The sequence below is a fragment of the Heptranchias perlo genome, chromosome 2 (assembly GCF_035084215.1).
Source record: "Heptranchias perlo isolate sHepPer1 chromosome 2, sHepPer1.hap1, whole genome shotgun sequence".
Taxonomy (NCBI): Eukaryota; Metazoa; Chordata; class Chondrichthyes; order Hexanchiformes; family Hexanchidae; genus Heptranchias; species Heptranchias perlo.
Window position 1 is genome coordinate 116,722,300 of NC_090326.1, and position 14,931 is coordinate 116,737,230.

The 14,931-nt window shown below is 42.7% G+C and overlaps 1 protein-coding gene across 1 annotated transcript in view; it reads left to right on the forward strand.

Annotated features, from left to right (window-relative positions):
- ctnnal1 (catenin (cadherin-associated protein), alpha-like 1) overlaps positions 1 to 14,931 on the forward strand; it is a 306,680-nt gene that overhangs the window by 258,640 nt on the left and 33,109 nt on the right. Inside the window, exons 6-7 of the mRNA XM_068006252.1 lie at positions 1,162 to 1,332; positions 11,760 to 11,960. Of these exons, the coding sequence (XP_067862353.1) occupies positions 1,162 to 1,332; positions 11,760 to 11,960 (372 nt within the window). The remainder of the gene's footprint in view (positions 1 to 1,161; positions 1,333 to 11,759; positions 11,961 to 14,931) is intronic.

Sequence of the window (14,931 nt, forward strand, 5' to 3'; positions counted from 1 at the left end):
CTCTCACCTTTACACATTACCACTGTTGCATGCTGAAAACCCACAACTCACAGGTCACACACACTGGCAGCTATTCAACCATGACAGGCACATCACCCAAACATCCTGCAGGACATTCACCGACACATATCTTGCTTTCTTGCAGGAGAAGGAGGCACGTAACAGGAGGCAGCAAGTGGCGGTGGAGCATTGAGTTCCAAAATTGCATCTGTCCCTTTAAATCAGCGTTTGTTATCTGTGCATGCGCAAACGCCTTTACCAAGGTGGCTTCCAGCGCACGTCACACTAGAAATGTGTGCGCGCGTTCCGGATGCCATTTTGGGTCCTTAGGAGGACGCGTAGCATCTACACAACGGGCGCTACGCGGCCCAATTTATAGCCCATTACCTGGGCTCAAGTGTTTTGTGAATTATAGTTTAGCTGTAACAAAACCTAATGAAGGATGTGCAATGTCCAATTTTTTGTTGTCTATCAATAAATATCTACATTTTTTAAAATGTACTTCCTCCTGTTTTGAAGTGAGAGCTACAAGATATGCGATTTATACAGAGATAAGAAATTAATGGTAACAGGTCACCAATATCGGCCAGTGCCTGTATACTGCATACCATTGGGGAGTTGGTTGGGCTGTTTTTAAGTGTTTCATGCAGTATTTATGGTAGGACCACTATAGGATCAATTTCTACCTCTAATGGCACTGCTGGCAGGATTGCTGCTTTAAACTGCTGTATGGACATGAACAGTGGAATTGGTCAGCATCCATAAAGGTGAGAATTAGGGTCGCTCATTTGTTGTGTGATTATGAATGGGCTACAAAAATATATCCGTAAATGGGAAATTAATGTTAGACACTTCACAAAATACAACACAGAAGAAATGTAGGGGAAGGGTTTTACCTTTTAAAAAATCTATGTACAATACTTAAACAAGAGAACACTGCCATTTAAAGCTGATATGTGAATCATAGGAGCACAATGGAATCCTAAAATAATACTTGATGAAAATAGATTTCAACATGAACTTAGGTTCCCAATTGTACAGTTGCACCTGCAATCAGGAGATGCATGTAGTCAGGCTCTGAATTGTATGTGGAATGCTGGTATTGCTATTGATTATGCTAGTGTGAATATTATGATATTAATGCACTATTATGTTTTCTAGACTTGTCTACGGCATCCAGACTGTGAATCAGCAAGAATAAACAAGGGAGGAGTTTTCCATCGCATGAGGTTGGCTTTAGATCAGGTGATAGAGATTGTCACAGATTCAAGACAGAATGGTGAAAATGAAATCCATCCCACAAGTATCTATGCTGACATCAAAGAATTTAAAGTAAGTAAGAAAGAGACAATAAGTTAAATGAAATTTGCATATTGCTGGTTGGTATATGTAGCTGAAATAACAAAAGTTTCAAAAGCCTATACATTTCTTTTGCTGATCTTACCAGACAAATACTTAACATATTTGTATGACTTCCTTCTTTGCACTGTTTTCATGCAGGTGTTAACACGGTTATTTTAAAGGGGTTAATGCTGCCGTTAAAATAGTAGATAGATAAATGTCATGTGTTCATATTAAGCGTTAATATGTTTTATGCATTTTGCCAAAGTGGCTTTAAATGATTAAAACGTGAAATTTGCCACAGTTCTGTTTTGAAACAAACATTGCAGTGCAAACAGACCGGATTGTTTAACGGATCTGTTTACACTGCATTTAAAAATAGTTCTTATTGTGTGGTTTGCTTTGCAGTAAAATCTGCAAACACTGATTCATGGCAACACGTGGGCACCTCAGAGAAAGGCTTAGCTTATTGCTGCTGGGATCGTCTGTCATTGGGAGGTGGCATAATAGTACATATTGATCAGAAACACAACCTGGAGCTTTTTCATAAACTATCAATCCTATACTTAAATCCTAATTTGAAGCCTTTTACGAAACAAATGATAAAACAGCTGGTGAATATGCTGCAGTTTAAAATATTGAGCGTTCAACAAGAAAAGAAATAATCACACTCGTCCCAAAAATCTAATTTGATACATTTATCCTCTTACTTCTTATCCAATTTTTATCGTTTTAAGTGGGACATGCAATTACTACACAGGATGTACTTAATATAGTTACTGGGAATGTGTCATAGACTGCTGAACCATGGAAAGGAAATCATGGGTAAAACTTGTAGACAAATTAGAAAGATATGTATTAACAGTAGACTCATAATTGTAGGAGATTTTAATTACCCAGAAATAGACTGCAATAGGAGGTACGGTAGATTAATGGTTATTTTACTGGATTGTAATCCAGAGGCCTTGACTAATAATCCAGAGAAGGTGAGTTCAAATCCCATCATGGCAGTTTGAGAATTTGAATTCAATTTAAAATGATTCTATGATTCTATTATAGAGGGATATGGGCCAAGTGCAGGCAATTGGGACTAGCTTAGTGGTATAAACTGGGTGACATGGACATGTTGGGCCGAAGAGCCTGTTTCCATGTTGTAAACTTCTATGATTCTATTCTATGATTCTAAAATAATGTGGAAATAAAAAGCTGGCATTAGTAAAAGTGACCATGAAACTGTCAGATTGTCGTAAAAACCTAACTAGATCATTAATATCCTTTAGGAAAGCGAACCTGCCCTCCATACCCTGTCTGGCCTATATGTGACTCCAGTTCCCCACCAATGTGGCTGATTCTTAACTGACCTCTTAAATGGTCACTCGGTTATGTCAAACTGCTACAAAGAAAAAATACAGCTGTTCAAGCAGGAGGCCCATCACCACCACCACTTTCTCAGGGCAACTAGGGATGGGCAATAAATGCTGCCCTTGCCAGCAACACCCACAACCTGAGAATATATATTTTTAAAAATTTGTGGTGAGAAGGGGTGATTTTTGTTTTTGTTTTGCACTATGTTCAGGACTGTTTTCTGTGTTGCTCCAATAATGGAGGAAGCACTACTTGACCTGGTTTAGAATGAAGTAGAGTAAATAGGTGACTTAAAAGTAGGGAAATGTTTAGGAAGCAGTGACCGTATAATTAGGTTCACTGTAAGAATAGAAAAGGGAAAAATATGTGGACAAGGTGATTGCCTGAAAAAAGGCAAATTATACCAAGATGAAAAAGGAACTTGTCCAGATTAAATGGAAGGAAAAATTGGGAAAGAGAACTCTCGATCAGCAAAAAAAAAATTTGAATAGAAGATAGAAAGGGTAAAAATAAAATATATTCCAATATGAAAGAAAGTGTAACAAAGGCTTTGTCTGTGGATAAGTAGGGAGATTAGATTGAACTTGAAACTTAAAAAGAAATCATTTTGTGCTTACAGGGCAGATAATTAAATAGACAGCCAGATCAGATATAAATAATATCGAAAACATAGGAAGATAGAAACAGGAGTAGGCCATACAGCCCTTGAGCCTGTTCCACCATTCAATCAGATCATGGCTGATCTGTACCTCAACTCCATTTACCCGCCTTTGCTCTGTATCCTTTGATACCCTTACCCAACAAAAACCTATCGATCTCAGCCTTGAAAGCTCCAATTATCCTAGCAACCACAGCCTTTGGGAGAGAGAATTCCAGATTTCTACTACCCTTTGTGTGAAAAAGTGCTTCCTGATTTCCCTCCTAACTGGCCATCTCTAATTCTATGATTATGCCCCCTCATAGATAATGTAAAGCTACAAAAGGTGGATTAGAAATCCTAAGAGGGAGGTTGAGAAAAAATAGCAGAAAAACATAAAGGCCAAGAAAAAAAGGCTTTCACATAGGCACATTAGCAGTGAGGATAGCCCAGGTGGGGTGAGGCCACTAGAATGGATGAAACAAGCTTGTAGTGGAGCATGAGGGAATGACAGGAGTAAATAATGACTGAAATGAGTACTTTGCTGCAGTTTTCACAGAGTGGGTAGATTTTAGGGTTGTAGAACTACCAGAGGTGGGCATAAAATAGCTAATGGAGATTATTATTCAAATTGTACCAAAGAAATGACTCAAACTTAAGGTGGATAAGTCATTGGGATCCGATGGTTTATATCTCAGGATCCTCAGAGAAGCTAGGGAAGGAAAATTCTGCCAGAGGACAGGAGGGTGCAAAATGTGACTCTCACTTCAGAAACAGAAAGAGAGATAAGACAGGAAATTATAAGCTGGTTAGTCTTACATCAGCAGTTGGTAAATTACCGTTAGTTGATTTTCCTTTGCTGGGCACTCCAAGTGTGCCTACATTTGAGATGCACAGCAGAGGGAAAGTGTCCATTATGCCAGGTTTGTGTCCCAAGTGCACTCCATCCTGTCTCTCGGTTGTATCATGATGGAGGCCTGCGTTGTAAGAGGTGTTGCTTTATAAATAAGAGGCCTTCAAGATTATGAAGGATAATATGAAGGTAAATAATGATAGATTGTTTCCACTAGTTGTTGAGAGAGTAATGAGACTGCACGGGGGTTAAATTGGTTAATCCCCAAAAACGGGCGCTGGGATCACGGTGCGTGATTAACCTGCACCTGTTGGTTGCACTATAGGCAGCATGTAACATTCGCGCTACCAGCAGGGGGCCCCGATATCGGGAGTGGCTAGCACTATTTAAAGGCAGCCTGCATCTCTTAAAGAGGAGGTGCATTGTGGCTGCAGGAAGAGCTGGAATTTGTTTGGCAACTAACTCTGTGCTGCAGGATAATGAGGAATGGCTGAGCCTGCAAGAGAGCGTGCACCAAGGTTCTTGGATGGTGCACTAGAGGCCTTGGTGGAAGAGGTGGACAGACGGAGGGACATCCTTTATCCGCAGGGGAGCAGGAGGCCCTCCAGAGACATATGCTGAAGAGGCAGTGGCATACAAGGTCAATGCCAGGAGTGTCACACCGTGCACATGGATGCAGTGCAGGAAAAAGTTCATTGATGTGACACAAGTAGTCAAGATGGGTGAGTTCAACTGTCAAGTGGCATATCCTACCAACTACACCACTAGCCTCATCCACTGCTGCACGCAACTACACCCCCCATCACCCACCTACCAACAAACTCTTTCAATCAGTACGCAACTCTTCAAATCAAATGCTTCCTCTCACCCTCACACATTACCATTGTTGCAATCCGCACACCCACAATTCACAGGTCACACACACTGGCAGCTACTCAACCATGACAGCCACATCACCCAAACATCTTGCAGGACACTCAATGACACACTTCTCTCTTTCTTGCAGGAGAAGGTGGCGTATAACAGGAGGCAGCAGAAGAGAACAGGCATGTCCTCACCCCCATGGAGGAGATAGTGTTGCCTATCATTAGATGTGCCATCACTGCGGCCATGGCCACTGGCAGTGCTGGAGGTATAGATGATGAGAGTCTCTGCATACCTTATCCCCCTTCTCGCTTCCCACTTCTCCCTCAGCCCACAATTTTTTATGACTCATGTGCTGCAGGTGGTGTGAGCACACACGTCTTACTTTCTCCTCTCCCCTCACCACAACTCAACCCGTGTCCCTTTGTCATTTCAGATACCCAAGAACTGGATCCAGCACAGTCATAGGAGGCAGAGGAAGATGACAGTGATGATGAAGAGACACCGTCAATCGATCTTACACTTGCAGCCACCAACTCAGAGACTGACACTCTGCGTAGCTTAGAGGCTAGGATAGAGGAGGGATCTGCACATGGTGAGACACCGGGCACAAGTGCGCAGGAACCGGGGCGGGGGGGAACAGATGCCAGCTCGCCGGAGGGCGATCTGCAGAGGAGTCAGATGATGACTTTGATGGGCCAGGCTACAGAAGAAGGCTAATGGGCGTACACAGTCAAATGCTTGGTGCACTGAAAATCCTGACAGAAAGCCTGTGCACAATGTCAAGGGGCATTGGGGAGTCCAGCTCCAACTTGGCACAGGGCTTTGCGCAGAGCTTGGAGCTCATCCTTTCCCACATGAAATGGGTGGTCAGCTCCATCAGCACACCTGTGGAACCCACCATGATGCAGCATCTGATGACCGATGTCACAGCTTCCATTGCAGCACAAACAGTTGCCATCCAAGGTTTGCATGCTGCATTTGGAGTTCAGACTGCTGCTATCATGGCTCTGGGTACCACCGTGGAACAGGACTTCCATGGCGTCACAGCACTCCAGCAATCTGTTCTCTGGCAGATCACCAGGAATGCTGAGGCGCTATCCCGGGAGAGTGGCAGTGGCAACGCCACCCTCTCCTGCAAGAAGACGGACCTGCTGACCCCTCTCATGATGACAGCATTCCTGCTCCCACTCCTGCCATTCCGCCAGTGCCCTGTCAGCCAGCCAGGTCAGACTGCTGCAGCCCAGGCCGAGATGGTACAATCTGAAGCCGGGCCCTCATGGCCCAGAGCTGCTCGAGGTCGTCCTCCAAGGCCATCTGCACGCTTCTCAGCTGAAGGTCAGCAGCCTTTCACCACCCATGCTCCAGCCATTGGGGATGCACCTCGTAGGAGCACTATGGAAGGTAAAGGCACATGAACGACAGGCACTAAGGGAATGCACAAGGATGAATATTCTCAGTTCGTTTAAATTATTTGATGTGTAAATTTATAAATGTGATTATGAATTTGTATTTGGTGTTGGTTTTCATTTCTGCAATGTGTTGTGGGAGGAAGCAGTGTGTAATCATAAGGAGGGCAATGTGATGATCATGTGGGAGAGGAAAGGTAAGGAGTGTGGGACTGTTGGTGAATGGGGAGATGTCATTGAGGTTACTGGTATTGCTCATTAATCAACTGATCACGCATAGCCCTGGCAGACAGGGCCTGTCTACCTTATTGCCTCCCTGCCTCTTGCTCCTCTGCCTCTTGCTCAGATTCTCACCGGAGAGGCGGTGGCGAGAGCTGTTCCCTCATAATGCCGAGGTTGTGCAGCATGCAGCATATGACGACAAATCTTTGATACCCTCTCAGCTGAGTACTGCAGGGGTTGTCCACAGCAGTCCAGGCAGCGGAAGCATTGCTTGAGGACGCCTATGGTGTGCTCTATGATGTTCCATGTGGCAGCATGGCTCTCGTACATCTGCTGTGCACGTGTGCGTGCGTTCGGGACTGGAGTCATGAGCCACTTCACGAGGGGATAGCCCTTGTCACCCAGTAGCCAGCCTTTGACTTGCTCTGCTGGTTCAAATATAGGTGGCATGTTGGACTGCTACAGAAGGAAGGAATCATGACTGCTGCCAGGATAGCGGGCATTCACCTGCATGATGCATTGTGTGTGGTCGCACACCGGCTGCACACTGAGGGAGTGGAATCCTTTTCTGTTCATGAATATGGCTGAGTGGCAATATGTCTGCAGTCAATGGCACCCTGCACCATGGGGAAGCCTGCAATGCGAGCAAACCCTCGTGCTCGCTCATGCTGCTTGTCTCTGATGATGAATCTGTTTGAGTGCGTACAGAGCCTCAGTGACCTCCCGTATACAGCATTGTACTGCAAACTGCGAGATGTTGCCTATATCTCTAGCAGCAGCCTGAAAGGAGCCAGAGCCATAAAAATTAAGCGCCACCGTTACCTTGACGGCCACAGGCAATGTTGTCCTTGCCCTGCTCTGAGGCTGTTGTTGTGGCTGCAGCAGTTGACAAATCTCAGTTACGACCTCTTTAGTGAACTACAGCCTTTGAATTCACTGATCATCGCTGAAGTTGAGGTAGGAGAATTGGTCCCTAAAGACTCACATTGGATATTTCCTCCGGCTGAGTCCCTGCACCACCGCCACCTCCTCCTCCTCCCTCTTCTGGCAGCTTGTCCTGCTCTGCGTGGCCTCTCTGCATGCTCCCAGACATGTCCAATTCCTAGAGGAAGCCCTAGCAAGCCACCCATGTCTGGAAGCAACCCTGTTCAAGCCACTGCTGTAAATGCCACTAACCGTACTGCAAGGCCACCCAGACCACCCTCTATGTATTGCAACTTTCTCCAAACTTCCACAAACACCCACAATTGCACCAGCAGCCAGAATAACTAATCCAGCAACTAGCCTGTAACTCCTGTATGATTCCTTTAAATAACACTGGCGGTGGGGGGGGGTCCTTCATGTCCTTCATGTCCTGTTCAGCTGTGCGAGGTTAGGACAGTGCGTTGGCTGGAGCAGGGAGTTCAAAAATGCCACCAGCTGCTTCAAATCAGTGCTGCACAACTCCCTACGCTACATGCTTCCGACGGTCGTTAGGTGCAACCACCTTTACCAAGATGGCGTCCTGTACACGTCACGCCAGGAGTGGTGCATCACACATCTCGGACGCCGTTTTCGGGGCTTAGGTGTCCACATAGCGCCTACAAAATGGGCGCTACGCGGCCCAATTTAGCCCCCCACAAGTTTAAGAAAATCAGAAAAAAGAATTTAAGGTGAAGAAAAATTACACAGCCAGTGGTTAGAATGTGCAATTGTCTATCGCAAACCACTGTTGAACCTGAATCTGTATAAAATCTTTTAATATGGAACTAGTTGCTTGAAGAAGAGTTTGAAGTAGTTGTTTAAAGTGTATGGGGGAGTGAACAGGGGAGTAGGATTAGATTAAATGAGTCATGGAGAAAAACACTAATATAGATTTCATGAGCTGAATAGTATGTTCCTGTGCTGTAGCATTCTGTGATTCTAAAAGGGAGACGTTGATGGTTTGGTTCTGTAACTGAATTCTAATTAATAATAAAATAAGAGGCCAAAACGGAAACAAAGGGTACAATTTTCAAATCTGTGTATTGTGTACATTGTGATTTATTTTTATAAGTGCAATGCAAAAGTGAGGAAAAATACAATTTCCACTGAACAATCTCATGATATATGTAGGATAGCAAGGTATAGAATCAGTCATTCGCAGAAGAGCACCTCCCAATTACATTAATGTGTTTTTTAAGTTTTCCACATCAGTCATCGTTATGGTCTGTTTGGATGAAACTGCTAATTTAGTGCCAAATTATGAGCAGTTTGATGTGAGAATCTATACTCACAAAGTGCTAGGTTGAAATTGTCCAAACCTGTTTAAAAAAACTCATTTATGTAGAACCGTCTCAGTGGTGAAGAGAAGAGACATCATTCATCCTAACAACCTGCACTGGATTGGACCTCTGGTCATACAGGTATAGTGTGTTAAACCACTGTGCCAGCCAATTTCCAGAAAACTATATTCTATCCCTTATCTTACTCCGATTTTAATTAATTGTAGAATAAAACTTTATTATTACTTATAATGGGTATCCTGTAGCATAGTATATTTGGTATATTAACTTGCTGGGCTGCAGAATAAAAAAAATTGTGTTCTCCGTTGGCATTTCTACACGATGAGATTGTCTATCTTAGCCAGATCACTCTTGAGCAGTTGTCAAATGGCAATGAAACAGTTCTTAAGAGTGAGAAAGAAAAAATCTGTTCATTGAACATTTCTGTTTCACACCTCTGTGGTTGTCTATGCTGTAGAATAGTATATGGGCAGGGAAACCTAACTAGAGAGAGCGTGATAAATAATTGACAACAATGAAGGAAAAGAAGTTAACATGCATGATTGCTGAAATACAAGAAGTAGGAGCAGGAGTAGGCCATACAATCGCTCGAGCATTCAATAAGATCATGGCTGATCTTCGACCTCGACTCCATTTTCCCACCCAATCCCTGTATCCCTTGATTCCCCTTGAGTCCAAAAATTTATCTCAGCCTTGAATATACTAAATGACTCAGCATCCACAGCCCTTTGGGGTAGAGAATTCCAAAGATTCACCAACCCTCTGAGTGTAGAAATTCCTCCTCATCTCAGTCTTAAATGGCCGACCCCTTATCCTGAGACTATATCCCCTAGTTCGAGACTGTCCAGCCAGGGGAAACAACCTCTTAGCATCTACCCTGTCAAGCCCCCTCAGAACATTTTATGTTTCAATGAGATCGCTTCTCATTCTTCTAAACTCCAGAAAATATAGGCCCATTTTACTCAAGTTCTCATTAGAAGACAACTCTCTCATCCCAGGAATCAATCTAGTGAACCTTCGTTGGACTGACTCTAAGGCAAGTATATCATTCCTTAGATAAGGAGACCAAAATTGTGCTCAATACTCCAGGTGTGGTCTCACCAAAGCCCTGTACAATTGTAGCAAAGCTTCCTTACTCTTGTACTTCAACCCCCTTGCAATAAAGGCCAACATGCCATATGCCTTCCTGGTTGCTTGCTGTACCTGCATGCTAACTTTCTGTTTTTCTTGTAAGAGGACACCCAGACCTCTCTGAACATCAAAGTTTAAAAGTTTCTCACCATTTAAAAAATATTCTGCTTTTTTATTCTTCCTACCAAAGTGAATAACCTCACATTTCCCCACATTATACTTCATCTGCCATCTTCTTGCCCACTCACATAACCTATCTATATCCCTTTGCAGAATCTTTGTGTCCTCCTCACAGCTTACTTTCCCACCTACCTTTGTATCATTAGCAAACTTGGATACATTACACTCGGTCCCTTCATCTAAGTCATCAATATAGATTGTAAATAGCTGAGGCCCAAGCACTGATCCTTGCGGCACCGCACTAGTTACAGCCTGTCAACCTGAAAATGACCTGTTTATTCCTGGTCTCTGTTTTTTGTCCCTTAATCAATCCTCTGTCTATGCTAATATATTACCCCCAACCCCATGAGCCCTTATCTTGTGTAGCACCTTTTCTGTTGCACCTTATCGAATGCCTTTTGAAAATCCAAATATTCTAGATCCACTGGTTCCCTTTATATACCATGCTAGTTACATCCTGAAAAAACTCTAATAAATTTGTTAAACACTATTTCCCTTGCATAAAACCATGTTGACTCTGCCTAATCATATTATGAATTTTGAAGTGCCTTATTATCACATTCTTAATAATGGATTCTAGCATTTTCCCGATGACCGATGTCAAGTTAACTGGCCTGTAGTTCTCTGTTTTCTCTCTCCCTCCTTTCTTGAATAGCGGTGTTACATTTGCTACCTTCCAATCTACGGGGACTGTTCTAGAATCTAGGGAATTTTGGAAGATCACAACCAATGCATCCACTATCTGTGCAGCCACCTCTTTTAGAACCCTAGGATGTAGTCCATCAGATCCAGGGGATTTGTCGGCTTTTAGTCCCATTAATTTCTCTACTGATATTAATTGCTTTAAGTCCCTCACTCTCATTAGACCCTTGGTTCCCCATTATTTTTGGTATGCTTTTTGTGTCTTCTACTATGAAGACAGATACAAAATATTTGTTTAACACCTCTGCCATTTCCTTATTCCTCATTATAATTTTTCCTGTCTCTGCCTCTAAGGTACCCACATTTACTTTTGCTAATCTCTTCCTTTTTACATACTTGTAGAGCTCTTATTGTTTGTTTTTATATTTCTTGCTAGTTTACTCTCATATTCTATTTTCTCCCATTTTATCCATACAAAGCTTAGATAGGTGAACTGGCTGAGGTTCCATTGAATTCTAACTGGACTAAGCTCACCTAATGCAGTTAAGTGGCCATTGAATTTGCCAATGTTTCCTGTGAATTGTGTCAAAGCATGTAATTATAAGAACATAAGAAATAGAAGCAGGAGTAGGCCATACGGCCCCTTGAGCCTGCTCCGCTGTTCAGTAAGATCAAGGCTGACCTTTGACCTCAACTCCACTTTCCCGCCTGATTCTCATATCCCTTGATTCCCTTAGAGTCCAAAAATCTATCGATCTCATTATATAAAAGTTCCAGTTAAAATTTCTGTATGTTTACAAATTGATATATTTTACCACTAACTTTATTAATTAGCCTTTCTGCTTGTTCAGATGAAGGTTGAAGGTTTACGAGACAACTTGCATGGAATTTCTAAGGAAAACCTCACTACGATGCTTGAGTTAATCCTAGAGCATACAGAAGACTTCACAGATTCTGCATATACAAGCCATGAACACCGAGAGCGTATCTTAGAACTATCCAGGCAGGCCAGATTAGAGCTGGAGCAGCTGGTTACCGTGTGGACACAAGCAGTAAGATTTGGTTTGTTTACATACAAAGCCGGAATGCTTTTAAATATATCATTTAGTTACAAACTTTATTTATCCTTTGATGTGTCTATAACTTCTTTTGTACAATACATTATTTAAGCCACAGTTAGAGTACTGTGTGCGGTTTTGGGTACCCCATGATAGAAAAGACATTAAAACCACAGAAAGCTTACCGTGTCGATTCACCAGGAAGATGATGGATGCAAGACTATAGTTGTGAGGAGAGACTTTGAGATACTGGGACTATTTCCACTGGAGTAGAGAAGGCTAAGAGGATATTTAATAGAGGTCTTTAAAATTATAAATGTTTTTAATGAAAATAATAGGGGAAAGACTGTTTCTCTGGTTGAGGAGTCAGTGATGAGGGGTTATTGATTTGAAATGGTCATTGAGGAATTCGGAGAAATTTCTTTATGCAGAGTATTGTTAGGGGGAGTGCTTTGCTGTAGGGAGTGATTGAGACAAACACTATTGTATCTTTTAAGGGAAAATGTATGAATATTTGAAGTAGAAGAAGATGCATGGTAATGGGGAAGAGAATGGGCAGTGAGATTAGTTTTGGATTGCTCTAGCACAGACTTGGTAGGCTGAATGGCTTCCTGTGCTATAAATGTCTGGTTCTAATGCAACGGCCTAATTTTTAAACAGGAACATGTATTTGTTGCTGTAATTCACAGATCAATTAGCTGTCAATAAGTTGAGAATAAGTGATCGGTAGGATCCTTCTAACTCTTAAAATTTCTGCACATTTAAGATGTGCCAATGTACTTCATCTTTCCCCTAAATGTTTGGACAAATTTTTATGTTATTTGTGATGAAGGAGGTTGGCACTGGGGAATGGATCACTTTCCCTTTCAGGCACCCAGTGTAAACATCAAGCATTCCCAGTCAGGTCCAGGTGCAGCTAAATGAAGAGCGCTGTCCCAGTAGTGTGCCTTAGCTCCAGAGTAACACTCCTGATGCGCCAGTATGACATTTCCATTTTTCACCCAAACCTGTGCTTGTCAGTTGTCTAACGATAACTAGTACTGATCTTCCATGGGCCAAAGAAAGTTTTTTGGAAAGCAACTGGTATGTTTTGTTATCTGAAAGACCTATGTAAATATAAGTTGTTGATGTAACCCAGTTTGGTATGCCACTGACAATCACTTTATTATGCAACATCTGTGTAGTCAAGGATACGATAATGCTAAACTTAATCATCATCAACAGAACATTGGCTTGGTTTACGGTTTGGATAACAAAATATTAACTGTATTCAATTTAGCATAATAACTAAATTCAGGATTATAGCATCATAGCCTCAGTTGTGCTCAATTTAATATACCTTATCGACAATGTTCAGCTTTGAAGATTATAGTACATGCTTGGCAAAGTTAGCCCGTTTCTGTTTATGTACTGAATTAACAGGTAGCAGCCTTGCTCTTCCTCTTTATGTATTTAACTTGAACAATATTAATATGAAAATATAACCGCTTTGATTTTTGGTAGCAGTCCATCTGCTCTAATTTCTCTGATGATTGAATTATAAACTGTTGAAAACTAAAACCTAAAACCTAAAATCAAAGCAAAAAATTCCCCCTTCACTATGCTTTTCACTACCTCAAGACATCCCAAATCGCTTTACACCCAATGAAGTACTTTTGAAGTGTAGTCACTGTTGTAATGTAGGAAAGGCAGCAGCCAGTTTGCGCACAGCAAGGTCCCACAAACAGCAACGAGGTAATGACCAGATAATCTGCTTTTAGGTGTTGGTTGAGGGATAAATATTGGCCAGGACACTGAGCTTACAGATTGTCGTCGTCTCATCGTCTAGGGCCTTATTCAGAAGCAGGCGTCGCTGCTACCAACTTCTTCCAACCATTGCGGTTCAGGCTCTCACTTGTGCCTCATCGGTAGTAAGGCCCATGCTGTTAAGGAGCACTTTTATGTTGCCATTCCATCTTGTTCTGGGTCTGCCTCTTTATTTTGGTGGTGAATGCTCTGGCAGAGTCAGACTTGGGGTGGCGCATGAGGCACCCATATCAGAGGATTTGGTAGCCAAACAGGACAGCGGTGGTTGATTAGTCAGCTTGCATACAGTCTTATTTAAGATTTTGTCCTGAAGCTTAATCTTTAGTAGGGTGTGAAGTGATCTAGAATTGAATCCATCAATTCGCCTGTTCGTTACTTTGGTGCGTATCCACGTTACAGATTGTGGTGGTACGCAATTCTGCTGCATGGCCTACAGCACCTCATGAATGCCCAGTTTTGAACTGCTCGATCAATCCTTTGCCTGTCCCACTTAGACAGCAACGGTGCCACACTACACAATGGAGCATGTCCTCAATGTGAAGATGAGATTTTGTCTTAACAAGGGCGATGTGGTGGTCACTGCTGCCAATGCTATCCTGGACAGATGTGTCTGTGACAGATAGGGTGATGAGGACAAGGTCAAGTAGGTTAATTCATGTTGATTCCTCCCCTACCTGATGCAAGCCCTGTCTGGCAGCTATGTCCTTAAGGACTCATATTGGTCAGTAGTAGTATATTGAAGTCCCTCACCCAAACTAGATTCGGTTTCCCTGCTACCCTAAATGCTTCCACCATATGGTGTTCAACATGGATGAGTACTGATTCATCAGTTGAGTGGACTGGTATCTAGTGGCCATTAGGTTTCCTTGACCTTGTATGACCTGAAGCCATAAGACTTCATGGAGACTGGAGTAAGGACTCCCAGGGCAGCTCCAATCCAACCGTATCCCACTGTGCCCCCACCACTGTTGAGTCTCTGCAGCCGGTGTGACAGGCTATTAGTTGGGATGGCGATGGAAGAGTCTTGGATGTTGGCTGATAAATATGTTTCTGTTAATGCAACTGAGTCAGGCTGTTGTTTGACTAGTCTTTAGGACAGTTGTTCCAACTTGGGCACAGTCCCCAGATATTAGTGGTCATTGCTTAGCTCAATGGGGAG